This window comes from Quercus suber, unplaced genomic scaffold (genome assembly GCF_002906115.3).
Source record: "Quercus suber isolate HL8 unplaced genomic scaffold, Cork oak 2.0 scaffold_244, whole genome shotgun sequence".
Taxonomy (NCBI): Eukaryota; Viridiplantae; Streptophyta; class Magnoliopsida; order Fagales; family Fagaceae; genus Quercus; species Quercus suber.
The window spans coordinates 506,136-522,032 of NW_027069701.1; the positions used below are offsets into that span (position 1 = coordinate 506,136).

The 15,897-nt window shown below is 37.6% G+C and overlaps 1 protein-coding gene and 1 non-coding gene across 3 annotated transcripts; both read right to left on the reverse strand.

Moving 5' to 3' along the window:
* Positions 1 to 505: 505 nt before the first annotated feature.
* On the reverse strand, positions 506 to 6,433 carry LOC112037927 (6,7-dimethyl-8-ribityllumazine synthase, chloroplastic). Of its 2 annotated transcripts, none has more exons than XM_024070750.2 (9): positions 6,148 to 6,433; positions 5,354 to 5,537; positions 5,151 to 5,266; positions 4,925 to 5,020; positions 3,503 to 3,598; positions 3,255 to 3,333; positions 2,090 to 2,136; positions 1,935 to 1,994; positions 506 to 876 (listed from the first exon to the last, which is right to left on the reverse strand). In XM_024070750.2, the coding sequence occupies exons 2-9, from the start codon at positions 5,517 to 5,519 to the stop codon at positions 838 to 840; spliced, it is 699 nt and encodes a 232-aa protein (XP_023926518.1). In that variant the 5' UTR covers positions 5,520 to 5,537; positions 6,148 to 6,433; the 3' UTR covers positions 506 to 837. The 2 variants fall into 2 exon arrangements, with proteins under 2 accessions (XP_023926518.1, XP_023926512.1); XM_024070744.2 differs by having other exon boundaries at positions 5,354 to 5,540; positions 6,148 to 6,431.
* LOC112038108 (U6 spliceosomal RNA) lies at positions 6,347 to 6,450 on the reverse strand. Its single transcript, XR_002885808.1, has one exon. It is a non-coding gene; the product is annotated as a U6 spliceosomal RNA (small nuclear RNA).
* Between the last annotated feature and the right edge of the window lie 9,447 nt (positions 6,451 to 15,897).

Below are 15,897 nucleotides of genomic sequence, written 5' to 3' on the forward strand. Positions count from 1 at the left end.
GAATCAACAATTCAACATATAGTGCATTATGAAACCAAGTTACAAACTATGCGGAACTGCACTGTATAATTGTACATGTTAAAAAGAACTTGTTCCTATGATGGCGGAGGAAGAATGTGATTAATGAGTTTTTTTAATTGAGTACTAATTTTCACAACCAAATCCACAATTAATACACTAGTAACTACTGTTTTCAAAATAGTAACTACTAGTATGGAGTCTCACCCATGAGCAGGTAGGACACTACTATGGTCACACCCAAGTAAAGAAGTCATACTAGTTGCCCCTCTCTACCCATTTTTTGATTATCAAAAAAAACAAACTACTGTTTTCAAAACCAAAAGTGCAGTGACCCTAAGCCACAATGAAACATTGCCCAAACTCATGAGCAGTAAATCATAAAAGCGTTTTGGACATAAAGAATTATAGATGACAAAATGCCACACACACCAAAAAAAAAAAAGGTTTAGCTCTGGCACCAAGCAAATTAGTGAACACAAGTACAAAATTGCAATCAAGCACATTTGCCACCACTCCATCCAGGTGGGACAGTAAATGTAATTGTTTTTCATTAAGAAAACTGTCATGCATTTGCACTTGTACCTCTGAAATATTGTGTGCTTGCAAAAAAGAAATTAACATCAAGAAGGTCGCTCTTCCTGCGTCTGCGCATTTACAACACTCAAGACCTTTTCAAGGTTTCACAAAGCAACCGACAAATAAACCCATTATTCTTTAGGATGATATGACAACCATTTGGAAGTTCCCCAACTCTCAACATACGAATATTCTGGTAGTTGACAAATGGATGAAGTCCAACAGAGACTAAAATTTCTCTTACTTCAGATGATGCTCAAACAAAGATGCCATCTCAATCTATAGAAAAACCAGATTTGATAATTAATGAGGGAGCTGAATCACCTAAAGAACAAACTCAATAATAGATATCCATAACTAATTAATAGTAGATGGAGTATAAAATCAATAAGGAAGATGCTGGAAACAACTAATTTACCTTCCAAATGATAATTCAGTCATTTATTCAACATTAAGGAAAAAGATGGAATAAACACATTACAAAATATTTCAAAAACAAGACAATATTATAATGGTTAAATTGAGAGTGCAGTTCAGAACTAAAATTGAACATAGGTACAAGATTGTCATAGGCAAAACTTAAACCCCATGCTTTAGGCAACCATACAACTATGAGAAATTGCATGTTAAATCCAGTAAGGTTTTTGTACTCAGAAATACATTGGGCATTGGTACCAAAATTATGACTTTGAGACATTATTAACTTGCAATATGTTCAGTGAACAATGCTCATGCATATGTTTCAATGTTTTGGCGCCATATGTGATTGTCATTATTACATAAATCTACATGATCCAGATTCAACCACAATTTCTCTTCTAAAATGTGATGTATGATAGAATACACGAGCAAAAACTCAAAAGGCACATCCTGTACATAAAACCATATCAAAGAGAAGTGAGTTAATCAGGAACTGAATTGTAGAGAAAACCAGAGGGGTTATTGGCCTCTCTACAATTCAGTTCCTGATTACCTCCCTTCTCTTTGATGTGGTCTTATGGACAGGATGTGCCTTTTGAGTGAATAAGAAAACTTCATTTATAGCCTTCAAGTGAACAAGAAATAAAGCAATCTTTGCTAAGCCCCACACCCCCCATCTCTCTCTCTCTCTCTCTCTCCCCCACACCACAAAAAAAAAAAAAAGAAAAAAAAAGGAAGAAGTCGCACTTGCATGCACATCTATAAGCAATGAAAAAGGAAACGCAGAGAGAAAGATCAGTGGTAAAAAGATAAAAAGAAAGAAATGATATCATAAATCAAATAAGTAGCAATTAATTGGCCAAAACACCACGCTACTGCTTTCATTCTCTTGTAATGTAACTTTAACATCAACTTACAGCTGTCAGAGCAGTCTCAGAACCCTTATTGCCAGATTTACCACCAGCACGATTTAATGCCTACAGTAATTGTAATAGGCTACAGTCAAACATCCCATCTCATCTGGTGAGCACCGAAAAATAGGGGACAACTATAGAGAGATTTGACAGATTACCTGCTCCATGTCCTCGCAAGTCAGGATGCCAAATATGCATGGAACTCCTATAAAGTCATAGATAATGCTTCAGTCTATCAGTAGGAGTTAAAGATAAGATGTTTTATTTAGACAGCAAGAATAGAGTGACAGTTGGGACAAGTTCACCAATTTAATGGCAGATGCACATATTTTCTTGATAAATTGTTCATATGCAAGCCCATAAATTGAAATGTCGATTGCTTAACAACATAGTGAAAAAGAAAAAAGATCAAGAATTGACGAATAGCTACACCTTTTCTTCTTTCTAAATAACAAATCAAAAGTATGTGCATGTCTGCACATGAAGTTATCCACATACTTATGTATGAAACATAAGAATTTCATACAAAGTTGGGAAATTATAACACATTCTAGACCTTTGAGCCACCTAACTCACGTCATGACCTTCTTAACTTTTAGTTGTGACTTCATAATAACAGACTCTATAGCAAGTCAAACCAGCATCCGCATAACTAGTGATTTATTCTACTCTCAATAGAAATATATTAAGATTAAACTCTAAAATGGAGAACAAACTTTAAAAGAGTAAGCAGTCTAATGATTTGAGAAATTGTCTCTCAACTAATCCGATAGAATAGTATATTACAGTCTTTAGATAACAGGTACTGGGTAGATTTTCAATCTTTTCTCTACAATAACATCTAGAAAGAAATTATTTCTTTCCTATGTTAACAGCCAGCAAAGAAAAATTTCCAAGCCCAAGACTGTGTAACCAAGAGACAAAAGGGTCATGTCTATTTCCAACATGAAAAAGATACATACATGCATATCCAAGGCAGTCTATGTACCCATGAGAGAACCATTAAAAAAAAAAGGTGTATATTTCTGCAAGCAAACTAAAGTCCCACACACACCACTTAAAATTCAAATGTTACATATGCATCCGGTGGGTCATGAACAACCCTCAATCCTATTCATACTGGTGGAGGTAACATTGGAGCAAGAGCTCATTAGCACAAGCAAACTAATTCCAAAATATTGCTACAATATTCAAAATATTATATATATATATATATATATTTGGATAAGTAAGGAAGATGAATGCAATAAGTGAATCATAATTCTTTATTTTCATGTACTGCCATTAATTGAAATCAATTCATCCACTAACAGAAAGAACAACCTGAATTTAAACCAGCTGAAAGAACTCCAGATGCTGCCGAATTAGCAACGGCATCATAGTGGGATGTATCACCTCTAATCTACTGAAAATAAACATGGTTCATAGATTAGGCACCAGTTACAAGCATGCCCCCAACAGACCAAGTTAAAGAATCCTCTCATGAAGAGAGAGAGAGAGAGAGAGAGAGAGAGAGATATACACATATCTCATCAAAAGATTTTAACAGGTAGCGTGAAAAGAAATCATACCACAGCTCCAATACATAAAATTGCATGATATTTTTGAGACTTCCCTAGCCTTTCTGCAACAACACCAATTTCGAAACTACCAGGAACCCAAACAACCTGATGGAGAAAGTGAAGAAAATAATTGTGCCTTGTTAAAGTTTGCTCATGCAAAATCAAAACTATTTATCGTAAGTAATCAATTAGGTGAGCAATGTACCTAAATAAAAATATCATGAAATGCATCTAAAATGTGCAATGCTAAGATATGGCACAAGAGATCTTCACTTTTAAAAAACAAAATAAAAAAGTTATCTAACTTTAATATTTCAGGAAGAGCAAAGCTGAACTATGTGTTTAGGAATGAAACTGGCCAAAAGGAAATGGATTGGCATCTATTGTGAAGCCCACAAGAAGAGATTCAGCATACAAAGAATAAGTATCTAAAGTATTATGATCAGCAATGCATCAGAACACTGGAATTGAAATAGAGCATGAATGAAAGGTTTGCTTACGAGCAAAGGTACTTACCCATGAGCATTAAATTGTGCAGTAAGATAACAGAGAGGTTTAAAGGAAAATATTCTCAAACCTCAACAAAGATTTTTCATTATTACTAGAATAGTAGAATGTGACTGTTCTGTTGATATTTCAACCCATTTAATACAGTCTAAGAAAATTAAAGTGAAAAGAGAGTTTTTTTTTTTCCTTTTGTTTTGGGTAAAAGGGTTAGGAACTTTAGAATTTGAATTGAAGAATTTATCAATATAACCATTAAAAATATTTTAATTACTTAATTATATTTAGAATTCAAATTTATGTTGGATAAAAATGAAATCTATTTACTCGAATCAGGTCTTTTCAGGTCAAGCAGGTCAACATGGAATCGACCTATTTATTAATCATGTCAAAGCATGTTGACTCACTTTGACACGAACCCAATTACACCAAATGCTAATCCACAAAAAACTATGTCGTGTTTATGAGTTGTGTCAAACATTGCCACCCCTAGTCCCAGGCCCCAGGCTGCACACACGAACTACCACCATATACAATCAGAACAAAACTAGAATGACAGGCTAAGCCACTACACGAATTCATCAACTTGATAACCAAGAACCAAAACTACTAGTTAGATTACCTATTGAGTATAGATATAAATTCCCCATTTATGACATAAAATCCTATTCAGAATTGAGTTACAAACCTGATGACCATATTAACATAAGATCTTACAATTAGCCACAGAAATTAAGATACATATACAAAGTTCACTTTCCACAAGTGTCAGAGATAATATATCGCAGCAATGAGTAAACATCGGCAGCAGCAGGAGGAGGGGGGGGAATACAAACACATGCATAGTTGCACAAGGACACAAAGATAATAAAAGCTGTGATATAATAGTTGGTTCTAATGTAAAGTGACTACAGAAACACAACATACATCGATGTTCTCTTCTGAAACGGAGTAATTTTTGAAAGTTGATAAAGCTCCCTCTAACAGCTGCTTTGTGATAATTTCATTAAACCGGGCCACAACCTTCAACAATCAAAAATTTCAATCAAACAAGGAGAATTTTTGCCCACCAGAACAGAACATACCATTACCATACACCATTCCATAATTGAAACTAACTCTCAAAATTACATATACGATATGAGTAACTGACCACAGCAAAGCGAAGACCCTGAGTTCTAATGACAGAACCCATCAGATGCCGAACAGCTGCCGTTTGTGCAAACGACGACCGCTCCTTCCTCTCAACAGCATAGCAAAGACTGGTTCCTGCAAATAATTTAAATTAATTGTGCATTTGCGAAATAGTGAATTTTGGGTTTTTGAATGAATTAATGAACGAAAAGAAGAAGGTACCTTGTGTGGAAAAAAAAGAGGAAGAAGAAAACGAGAGAGACTTTTTTGACTTGCTGTTAAGGTGCAGGATGGCACTTGTACCATTTTGTTGATAATGTGCGGGTGCAAGACGCGATTGGTATAGAGGAAGGAAGCATTCGGTGGAAGCAAACGACGCCATTTTCATCAAATTAGGATTCAAACTCTACTGTGTACAGAATAATAGTCACTAGTCAGTGCTCAAAACAAAATAACAGCAGGGCAGATCTATAAACAAATGGCTGCACTTGGTCATGAGCATAAACTACTTCGCCTGTTAGGAGTGAATACTTGGCAATTAGTTCAGGTGGGCGGGGTTGATTGCCCATAGGTTTTACAGGTATACATATAACAAACACATAGGGCTAAGACCTAAGAGGGTGAGGAATGGTTTAAACCAAAAGTAATAAGTTTGATTGACCATTTTTCATTCCTCTCAAAATTAGAGAAATGGTGGCAAATAAAGCTAACAAACTACACAGTAACTCATACATTTCGCTTCATTTTTGTTCTATGCCTCGTGGTTATGCGGAAGAAAAAATAACACAAATTGAATGATTAGAAATATGTTTTGTGAGGGACTAATTTAACTTGTGTGCGAGTTCCTAGAAGTAGCTTAAAAATTAACTAAAATTGAACTGGTTTTTGTTAAAAACCTCGAGAATCGAAGCTTGGAAGCTTTCCCACTGATTTTCTCACGGTTTCCGAGTAACCAAACAGAGGAAACAAGAGAGAGAGAGAGAGAGAGAGAGAGAGAGAGCGAGAGAGATTAGTACCTGAAAATAGAGAACGGAGTTTTGGTGACACCTGGTGGTTCCGGCGGCAATGCTTCCGATTAGAGAGAGTGAGAGAGACGTCTAGCAGTCACTTCGAAAAGCTACTTGGTTGACGACAGGGTTGTTTGTGGGAAAATGATGTATTCTGAGAGTATTTTGGTAAAACTACGTAGCTAGATCAAGGGCAAAAAACGCAAAAATAAATCGGGACCATTTCTTGATTCATGCGTGTCATCCTTGCGCAGAGACCATGATAATCATCGCTGTATCGTTCCAATTTTATCAGAACATCCTTTATTAATGTTGTCTTTGAATATAAATGCTTTTTCATTACTGTTTCTTTGCGATGTGGGACTCGTGCACGGTTACCTTGTAAAGTTAGGGTCTTTGTGAGCTTGTGGGCTTTCTTTGGAGACACTAATAACACAAATCCAAATATCATCTGTTTTAAAAGTTTTTTAACAAAAAGGATACTTTAATCCGTTTGAAATTTACTTATTTTACTAAAATTAAATTTTTTTTACTAAAAGTACTATAAATAAAAGTAAAAACTAATTGAAATAATATAATAAGGTTCATAAATAGTACTAAAAATAAACTGAATAGTAAAATAAGTTGACAAAAATAATTTTTGTCAAACGAACACTAAAATATTTTTAAAAATATAATATATGTGTGAAATACTTTATGTACTATATTTAATAATAAAAAAAAATACTCTTATTTACAGATTTTTTTTTCTTCATTCTAACTACGCCAAGCTCAAACCGGATGTGTTATTAATTTGTTTAGAAAATCACTTGTAAAAGTTGATAAATCCTGAAAAATCAGTAATCTGAAAATCTTGGGCAGTGGTGATTTTGAGGCTGAGTCCTGAAAAAATAAATGTAGAATCAGAGGAGATCGATGGAGGCCGGCCCAAAATCCTCTGATGGTAAAGTCAGTGGTTATTACAAGCCAAAAGGAAGTATTTCTAAAGTTCTTTGTTTTTTGTGAAAAATGTTTCTCATACCTTACTTCTTCATTTGGGAATGCTTATATAGTATTCGTGGAATGGTTACTCATTTAACAATTGTTCCTGTTATTGAAGAATTCAGAAGATTATAAGATAACTTCCATAACTGTCATGGAAGTTACCTCATTAGGACTTGTGCTCTATAACGGTTAATGTAGGGTTTGGTTTGTAACGACGCAACCCATCCTTTATGTTTGGAGGAACTTAAGTCATCAAAAGCCCAGGGCCCAGTAACCTCGTCCATCCATTACTAAGGACAGACGAGGTTTGCTTTAGGGACGAGCATAGGAGGGACGAACATAAGAGGGACGAGCGTAAGAGCCCCTCATCCCATTCTTTACATCTTGTCATGGACGGCCCATATGGACGAGATAAAACTTAGTGCATTTTCTTTACACCATCAGTTACCCCCTTGTCCATGGGTCGTCCAAGGAAATACAGTCTAACATCATTCCTTGGATGGACGAGCTCTTCTCCACAATCAGATGTGCCACGTGTCATAATTTCACTGGTGGCTAGTCACGTCGATTTATTTTTTCGAGACGTTTGCCACGTGGCATCTTTTGGTTGGCTATGTTGTTTTCGATGTTTAAGTCCATGCCCTATAAATAGTAGAATCCCTCTGATACCCTTTGCATTTCTGAAATTTTCCTCCTTGACACTCCTCGTCTAGAGCCTTGTCTTGAAGTTTCTGCGACTTTAGTCTTCCGTCTAAAGCTAGGTATTCTCTTCCTTCTTGTCTTTAGGTTTTCCTTTTAAGTATTCCTTAGAATGTTTGAAAATATCATTTCCTCGTATAGTAATAGCTTAGATCATGTCATAGACAAGTATCACGACACCACTAGTTATAGTGGATCTAGCTGCAGTACTAATAGTAGCAGGGGGAATACCACGAACGAGGAATATGTTTTCGGCGTCCTTGGATTTCCTATGGATGTTGTTCAGGAACGACTTAGGGAAAGGGCAGCCTCTAGGGTTCAGGCTGGCACCTCGACGAGTGTTCTTTTGTCTAGTCCTTTAGACGAGGAAGAAACTGTTTATAGTTGTGTAGTTGGTGTTAATTCAAAAACCGATGAACAAAGACTTAATAATCTCAGGAAGTGATACCAAATTTCAGACGAGCTTAACCCCAGGTTGGCCGTCTGTGGAGAGCGGTGCTGCAATCCTCATTTTGGAATAGGCATTTATGGAGCCTATTTTTTAGGTGGGTTAAGATTGTCGTTAAATGCTTTTGCCAGGGAACTGCTTACCAGATTAGGTTTAGCAGTGTGTCAATTCAACCCTAACGCATGGAGAATAATTATCTCCATGCAAATTTTGTGGAGGGAAGTATTTGGAGAGAACCGTCCTATCACTGTGGACGAGTTCCTCTTCTGCTATAAACCCTCGAAAATTAGTCAATCTTTAGGTTTTTATCAATTTACAGTTAGGGTGCAAATTGTAAGCTAATAAAGTCTCTAGCTTTGTCTGACAGAAACTGGAAGACAGAGTTTATCTTCATCTCTAGTTTCTGGGCTGGAAATCCTGTGAACGTGGGTAGGGATCCTTTTGCCTCCTATACTGGGGACTTAGGAAACCTTCGTCCTAAAGGTATGCCCTTACCCTTTCTTTTTCTCATTCTTTTTTTTTTTTTTTTTTTGTGTTTAATCTTTCTGCTGATTGTTTTATAGCTGCTAGACGTCCTTCTTTGAGCAAGTTTCACTGTGATCGCGTCCACAGGGCTCGTCTTCACGTTGATAGGGATTTTCACTCCTTGGTTAACCTTAGGAGTCTTGCCAAGAGGAGACTTGGTTCTGAACCCTCTGACGAGGCTATTGCACACGAAGTCACAGTCCATAGACGTAAGTTGATACTTCTCTTTTTCTTTCTTCCCTCTCCCTTTTTTTTATATATTGATTTTAATTGCTTTTCAGGGATGGCAACCCTAGAAGAAAACAAAGGGAAAGAAGCTATGGACAAGGGGAGTCGTCCTACTACAGGTGAGAAAAGGAAATCTTTATCAAAGAATTTGGACTTGGGAAATCTTCCTAGTCGCCAAGGGAAGAAAGCTAAGCTAGTGTCGTCCAAAGTAGGCGTCGTCCAGCCTAATCTTCCCACATCTCAGCCGTCCCTTTTGACATAGACTCGTCCATTCCAACTGAAGTCAACCCGTCCAAAACTGTTGCACCAGCCTCGTCCTAGCCTTCCCAAAGAGTTCCCATGAATATTATTGAAAATGAAGACTTAGCTTAGGAACATTTTGAGAAGGCAGTGCTCGATGAGGACATATCTGTGTGTTATGACATGTCCTTGAAGGACTTTGAACATTCTGGAGTTCATGATCTTTTCAAGATGTACAATTTTATTTTGGGGAAATTACACTTTGCCCACCTGTGGTTTACTCCAAAAACACCTTGCCTACCTGTGGTTTAAAAATTAGCACTTTACCCACCTGAGGTTAGCTCCAGTTATCTTCCATTACCCACCTCTGTTAAAAACAAGAGTAAATTTGTATTTTTATTACCATGTTATTTCTCTCTCCTCTCAAAACATAAAAACTAAAAAATCAAAATAAAAGAAGATCTAAAAACTAGGTTTTGTAAAAATTAAAACTTAACTTTTACATCTTTTCATGAATCAACTTTTGGATCTTCTATTTTAACACATTAAAAATTGAAATTATGTGTTTCCTCACCTGAACCAAAGAATGGGGAAAAAAAATCAATTAAGTTCACCAGGTCTTCTTACTCTAAGAAGCACCACTGCCTAAGCTAAATTCACAGAAAGAATTTATCTAAACTAACCTAGTTCTTTCCTTCAAGCTAACAATAGAAAGAGGATGATGTGTATCTTGCAATCCCGACATGAGTGCATGTATAATTACCAGTGCAATAACAAAGCTCCTCGGTTGTATGGACAAAATACACCAACCAACGCAAGCATAAAAATGAAGACAGTGCTAGAAATACAAACAAAGAATGAAGAGGGCATTTAGGACAATGACGTGATAAACTAAGCTTCATGAATCTAAACAAAATATAAAAATAAAAAGATCCTTACAGAGTGAACAATTGGTTGCCAAAACCCAGGGCAGTAGTAAATAAGGATTTGTACTTTGGGAACCAGAAAACATCACCATAAAGATGCATAATTTCAATTTTTAATGTGTTAAAATAGGAGATTTAAAAGTTAATACATAAAAAGAAGATGTAAAAGTTAGGTTTTAATTTTTGCAAAAACTTAGCTTTTAGATCTTCTTTTCCCTTCATTTTTTAGTTTTTTATATTTTGAGAGGAGAGAGACATAAAAGGGTAACAAAAATATAAATTTACCCTTGTTTTTAACCGAGGTAGGTAACAGAAGACAAACGGAGCTAACCTCAGGTGGGTAAAGTGTCAATTTTTAAACCACAGGTAGGCAAAGTGTTTTTTGAGACAACCACAGGTGGGCAAAGTGTAATTTCCCTTTTTATTTTACTTCATCTTTATTATTTGTAGGTTTTTCTCGTCTAACCATTGTTTCTGTCTTTCACTTTTGTAAGGAATGTCAAAGTTCATATCTGCGTCCAGGCAGACTACGAAGTTGGACAAGACGAGGATCTTACTGGAGAAGAGAATCCAAGAGGTGAAGGACGAAAGTAAGAAGTGGGTAGAGGTGGCGTCCAAGGCTAAGGAAGAGATGAAGGTTCTTCAAGAATTGGTTAAGGAGTTGAGAACCGATGCAGCGAAGAAAGATATTTGTCTTGACCGTTTACAGAAAAAGAATGACGAGTTAAGTACTCTTCTCTCCAAAGCTAAAGAAGATGTTGTGGTTGAATTTAAGACATCCAAGCAATATACTGATCTCTTGGACACCAATTATGCAGCAGGCTTTGTGGATTTCAAAATGGATGCTATGGAAAACTTCCCTGAAGTAGACTTTAGCTCCATTAAGTTTAATTTGAATGCTGCTGCCACTAGCTCTCTCCTTCAAACTGGCTCTGAGGACGCCAATATCGAGGACGATGCTTCAACCTTGCCCCCTCAAGATGACCCTAAGGATGACGCTCCCCTTGTTTAAAAAATATCTCAATGTTTTGTATTTTCCCTTCTTTCCTTTATTATTATTATTTTTTTTTTATAATTTTATCTGGTCCACTGTTTTGGACATTTTCATGTAATTCAAGTACATTTATCTCGTCCATGGTTTTAGGACGAGTTTTTAAACAACTTAAGTTTTAATTTTGCCAGAGTGTTTGGACGTTGGTTGTTTGGTTGTCCGCCCTTGAAACAATTGAATGAATGCTGTTATTTTTTTTCTTTTATATATGCATGGATGAGATTTTTTATTTCCATATACAAGACTTCATGCTTGACTCGTCTATATTTGATATATATACTTTTACCATTTTTATTGGAATTTCACCAAGTGAAATTCGTCTATGTGAAATGGTAATTATCAGCATTACCCGTCCTTAAACTTGGCTGATTTTCGAGTTTAATGAGGATTAGACCCAGCATTTTGCTCGTCCATGGACTAGATTGTTTTAGTAGGTGCCTTAACAAGTTCAAAACACTCATCTATACATTTCCTCGTCCATGGTCTGGATATGCATTATGCTTTACTTCGTCCATTATATGAACAAGTGTGCCTTGGGCTTACTATGATTTGCTCAGGGCATAGGCTTTATCTCGTCCTTTGTTTTGGACAAGCATGCCTTGATTTTGCTTTACCCTTAGGAAAGCTTATTGACATTACATCTCCGCGTTCAGAGAATTTTCTCATCTTGAGCTTTTTAGCCTTCTCGTGGGTTAATTCAAACAGAAGTAGTATGGAAATCAGGAATTTACACAACATTATGTACATTCCACAAACATTGTTCATAGATGAGACAAGTGCTAAGAAGCTAATGCCTATTATGAAAATAAATACAAACCATAACTTCATCCATAATCACACCATAATAACAACAAAATACTATTAAAAACATGCAGACAAATAAGTAGATGAACGGGGCTTTAGTCTTGTCTAGAACTATGCTCATTCAGGTTGACATTTTACTGGTAGTACCTCCTCAGGTGTTCAACATTCCAAGGATGTTCCAATTTTCTCCCGTCCAGGGCTTCCAAGTAGTAGAATCTTTGTCTTTTATAGTTGACAACTCTGTAGGGCCCTTCCCAGTTAGATCCCAATTTCCCATGAGCTGGTTTCTTGGTCGCCAAAGAAACCTTTTTTAGGACAAGGTCTCCTATGTTGAATCGCCTTGGCTTCACCATTGCATCATATCGCCTAGCCATGAGATTTTTGTACCTTGTCATCCTTTATTCTGCGTTCGTCCTTACCTCATCTACCAAATCGAGGTTCAAGCGAAGCTGTTCCTCATTATCCTTGTTCTGATATGACATCACCCTATGGTTAGCCATGTGCACTTCCACAGGTATGATTGCTTCGCTTCCATAGGCTAGCTTAAAAGGTGTTTCCCCTGTAGGGGTTCTCACCATCGTCCTGTACGCCCATAGGACACTAGGTAGCTCATCTGACCATACTCCCTTTGCCCCCTCAAACTGAGTCTTGATGATTTTCAACAACAATCGGTTCGGAACTTCGGCCTGACCATTTACTTGAGGGTGCGCTGGGGAGGAATAGTGATTTTGGATTTCGAAGTGTTCACAGAAGTCCCTGAAAAGGGCATTGTTGAATTGTCGCCCATTGTCAGATACTAGTACCTTGGGAACCCCAAACCTGCACACTATGTTCTTCCAGACGAAGTTCTTTATAATCTGCTGTGTGATACTTGCTAGAGGGTTCTGCTTCCATCCATTTGGTAAAATAGTCTATCCCTACCACTAAAAATTTCATCTGCTTGGTTCCGAGTGGAAAATGACCTAGGATGTCTAGGCCCGACTGAGTAAAGGGCCACAGGGCCATCATCGGGGTGAGATATTATGATGGTTGTCTGGGAACATTGCTAAATCATTGGCATTGGTCATATACTTTGACATAAGTTTTTGCATCTGCTTGGACAGTTGGCCAATAGTATCCTGCACGGACAACCTTGTGGATAAGTGATCTGGCTCCCGAATGATTTCCATAGGCTCCTTCATGAACTTCCCTCAGCACATAGTTCACCTCGTTCGAAGCTAGACATCTGAGATAAGGTTGAGAAAAGCCTCTCTTGTATAGAACTTCGTCTATAAGGACATACCTGGCTGCTCTAACCTTGAGTTTCCTTGCCTCATCTTTTCCATTCAGAAGCCTTCCATCCTTTAAATATGATATTATTAGGTCATCTAATTTTCTTCACTTTCTATTTGCTGCACTTCTAGGAGATCTATACTTGTGACGTATTGTACTTCATCGAACTCGTTCATGGCTTTAGTCCCTGAGGCTTCCTTTGCTAAAATATTTGCTTCCACGCTCTCCTCCCTTGGGATTTGAACAAAGTTAGTTTCCTTGAATTTCTTCACAAGCCGTAACACTTTTTCTAAGTATTTTTTCATCCATTCTTCCTTTGCCTCATACTTCCCATTTATTTGGCCCATGACCAACTGATAATCTCCCAAGGCGAGTATTGACTTCGCTTCCACAGACTTAGCTAGTTCTAACCCTTTAAGGAGGGCTTCATACTCAACTTCATTGTTGGTTGCTTGGTATTGCAAACGGATCTTATGCTTTAACTTATCTCCTTCAGGGGATTGCAAAACCACTCTTATTCCTCCTGTATGTTGCGTGGACGAACCATCCACATAGACGACCCATTTATTACTGTCTACCATTCTTTCTACGTCATCGCAATTTGGTGTAAACTCCGTAATAAAGTCTGCCAAGGCCTGAGCCTTTATAGCATGCCTTGGTTGGTATCAGACGTCAAACTCACTGAGTTCGACAGCCCACTGGATCAATCGTCCTACAGTTTCTAACTTGTTCATGACTTTCTTGAGCGGATGGTCTGTCATAACATTGATTACATGGGCTTAGAAGTAGTGCATTAGCTTCCTGGAAGTCGTGATAAATGCAAAAGCTAGCTTTTCTATTAGCAGATATCGTCCTTCCGCTTCCTTCAATGCCCTACTGGTATAGTATACTGGCTTTTGTACTTTTCCTTCCTCTCTTATTAATGTTGAGCTCACGGCATACAGGGTCACTGCCAGGTATAAGAACAATTCTTCTCCCATCACGGATGGACTCAGCAACAGAGCTGTAACGATGTACGTCTTCAAGTCTTGAAAGGTTTTTTGGCATTCATCCGTCCACTCAAATGCTTTCTTAAGAACCTTGAAAAATGGTAAACAATTATCAGTAGCTTTAGAAACAAACATGTTGAGGACAGCAACTCACTCGGTAAGAGATTGGACTTCTTTGATACTCTGCGGAGGCTTCATATCTAGAATTGCTTTAATCTTTTCCAGGTTTGCCTCGATCCCTCTGTGTGAAACCATGAATCCAAGAAATTTTCCTGATGCTACTCCGAAAGCGCACTTGCTAGGATTCAACTTTATACTATACCACCTTAGTGTATTAAAGGTCTCTTGCAGGTCGTCCAGATGTTTTCCCTCATCCAGGCTTTTCACCAACATGTCATCCATATAGAATTCTACATTTCGTCCAATCTGAGGATGGAACATATGGTTAACCAGTTGTTGGTATGTTGCTCCAGCATTTTTCAAACCAAAGGGCATTACTTCATAACAGAATAAGTCTTGACTAGTAACAAAAGATGTCTTCTCCTAGTCAGCCTCCTCCATTCTTATTTAGTTGTATCCTGAGAAAGCATCCATAAAACTAAGTAATTAGTGGCCTGCGATAGAATCCACTAGTTGATCAATGCGCGGCAATGGATAGTTGTCCTTGGGGCAAGCCTTGTTTAGATCAGTAAAATCTACACATATCCTTCACTTGTCGTTGGCCTTTTTAACCATTACTACATTGGCTAACCAATCTGGATAGTACACTTCTCGTATAAACTTCGCCGCCATCAACTTTTGAACTTCGTCTTTAATAGCATTATCTCTCTCAGGGGCAAACACCCTTTTCTTTTGTCGCACTGGCTTGGAGGAAGGAAATACATTTAGACAGTGGGTGATGACATTAGGATTTATACCCACCATATCTTCATGACTCCAAGCAAATACATCAATGTTTTTCTTCAAAAACTGGATGAGGTCCTTCTTAATCTTTTCTTCTAGATTTGTCCTAATCTTGATACACCTCTCAGGGTTGTTTTCATCTAAGGAAATATCTTCTAACACTTCGGTGGGTTCAGCCACAATTCTCCTCTCTTCAATGTTCATCATCTGTACTTGTTCTTCCATGGTAAGCATGGCCAAATAACACTCCCTTGCTGCCAATTGGTCTCCGTGCACTTGTCCTACCCCATGTTCCATAGGGAACTTGATTGACAGGTGATAAGTGGACGTAACTGCCTTCCAACTGTTTAGAGTTGGTCTTCCAATTATGGCATTGTAAGAGGACTAGCAATCTACCATAAGGAAATTTATATCTTTGGTTACCTGTTGCGGATGTGCCCCCACCACCACTGGCAACATAACGGTGCCTACAGGCTGTACCTGCATTCCTCTAAAACCCATTAAAGGCGAGTGTACTGGGTAGAGCTGGTCTTGTCCAACCCTCATTTGCTGAAAAATTGGATAATACAGAATGTCTGTCGAGCTTCCATTGTCTATCAGTACTCTTCTGATTATGTAGTCAGCAATAACCAAGGTGATGACAATAGCGTCATCATGAGGGTGGTGAATTCTCTCTGCATCCTCATCTGT

Coding starts and splice junctions, on each gene's coding strand:
- LOC112037927 (XM_024070750.2), bottom strand. CDS start 5,519: ATGAAAATGGCGTCGTTTGCTTCCACCGAATGCTTCCTTCCTCTATAC. Junction 3,599..4,924: donor TTTCAGAAGAGAACATCGAT/GTATGTTGTGTT, acceptor TTTCTCCATCAG/GTTGTTTGGGTTCCTGGTAG. Junction 2,137..3,254: donor TTCAGCTGGTTTAAATTCAG/GTTGTTCTTTCT, acceptor ATGACTTTATAG/GAGTTCCATGCATATTTGGC.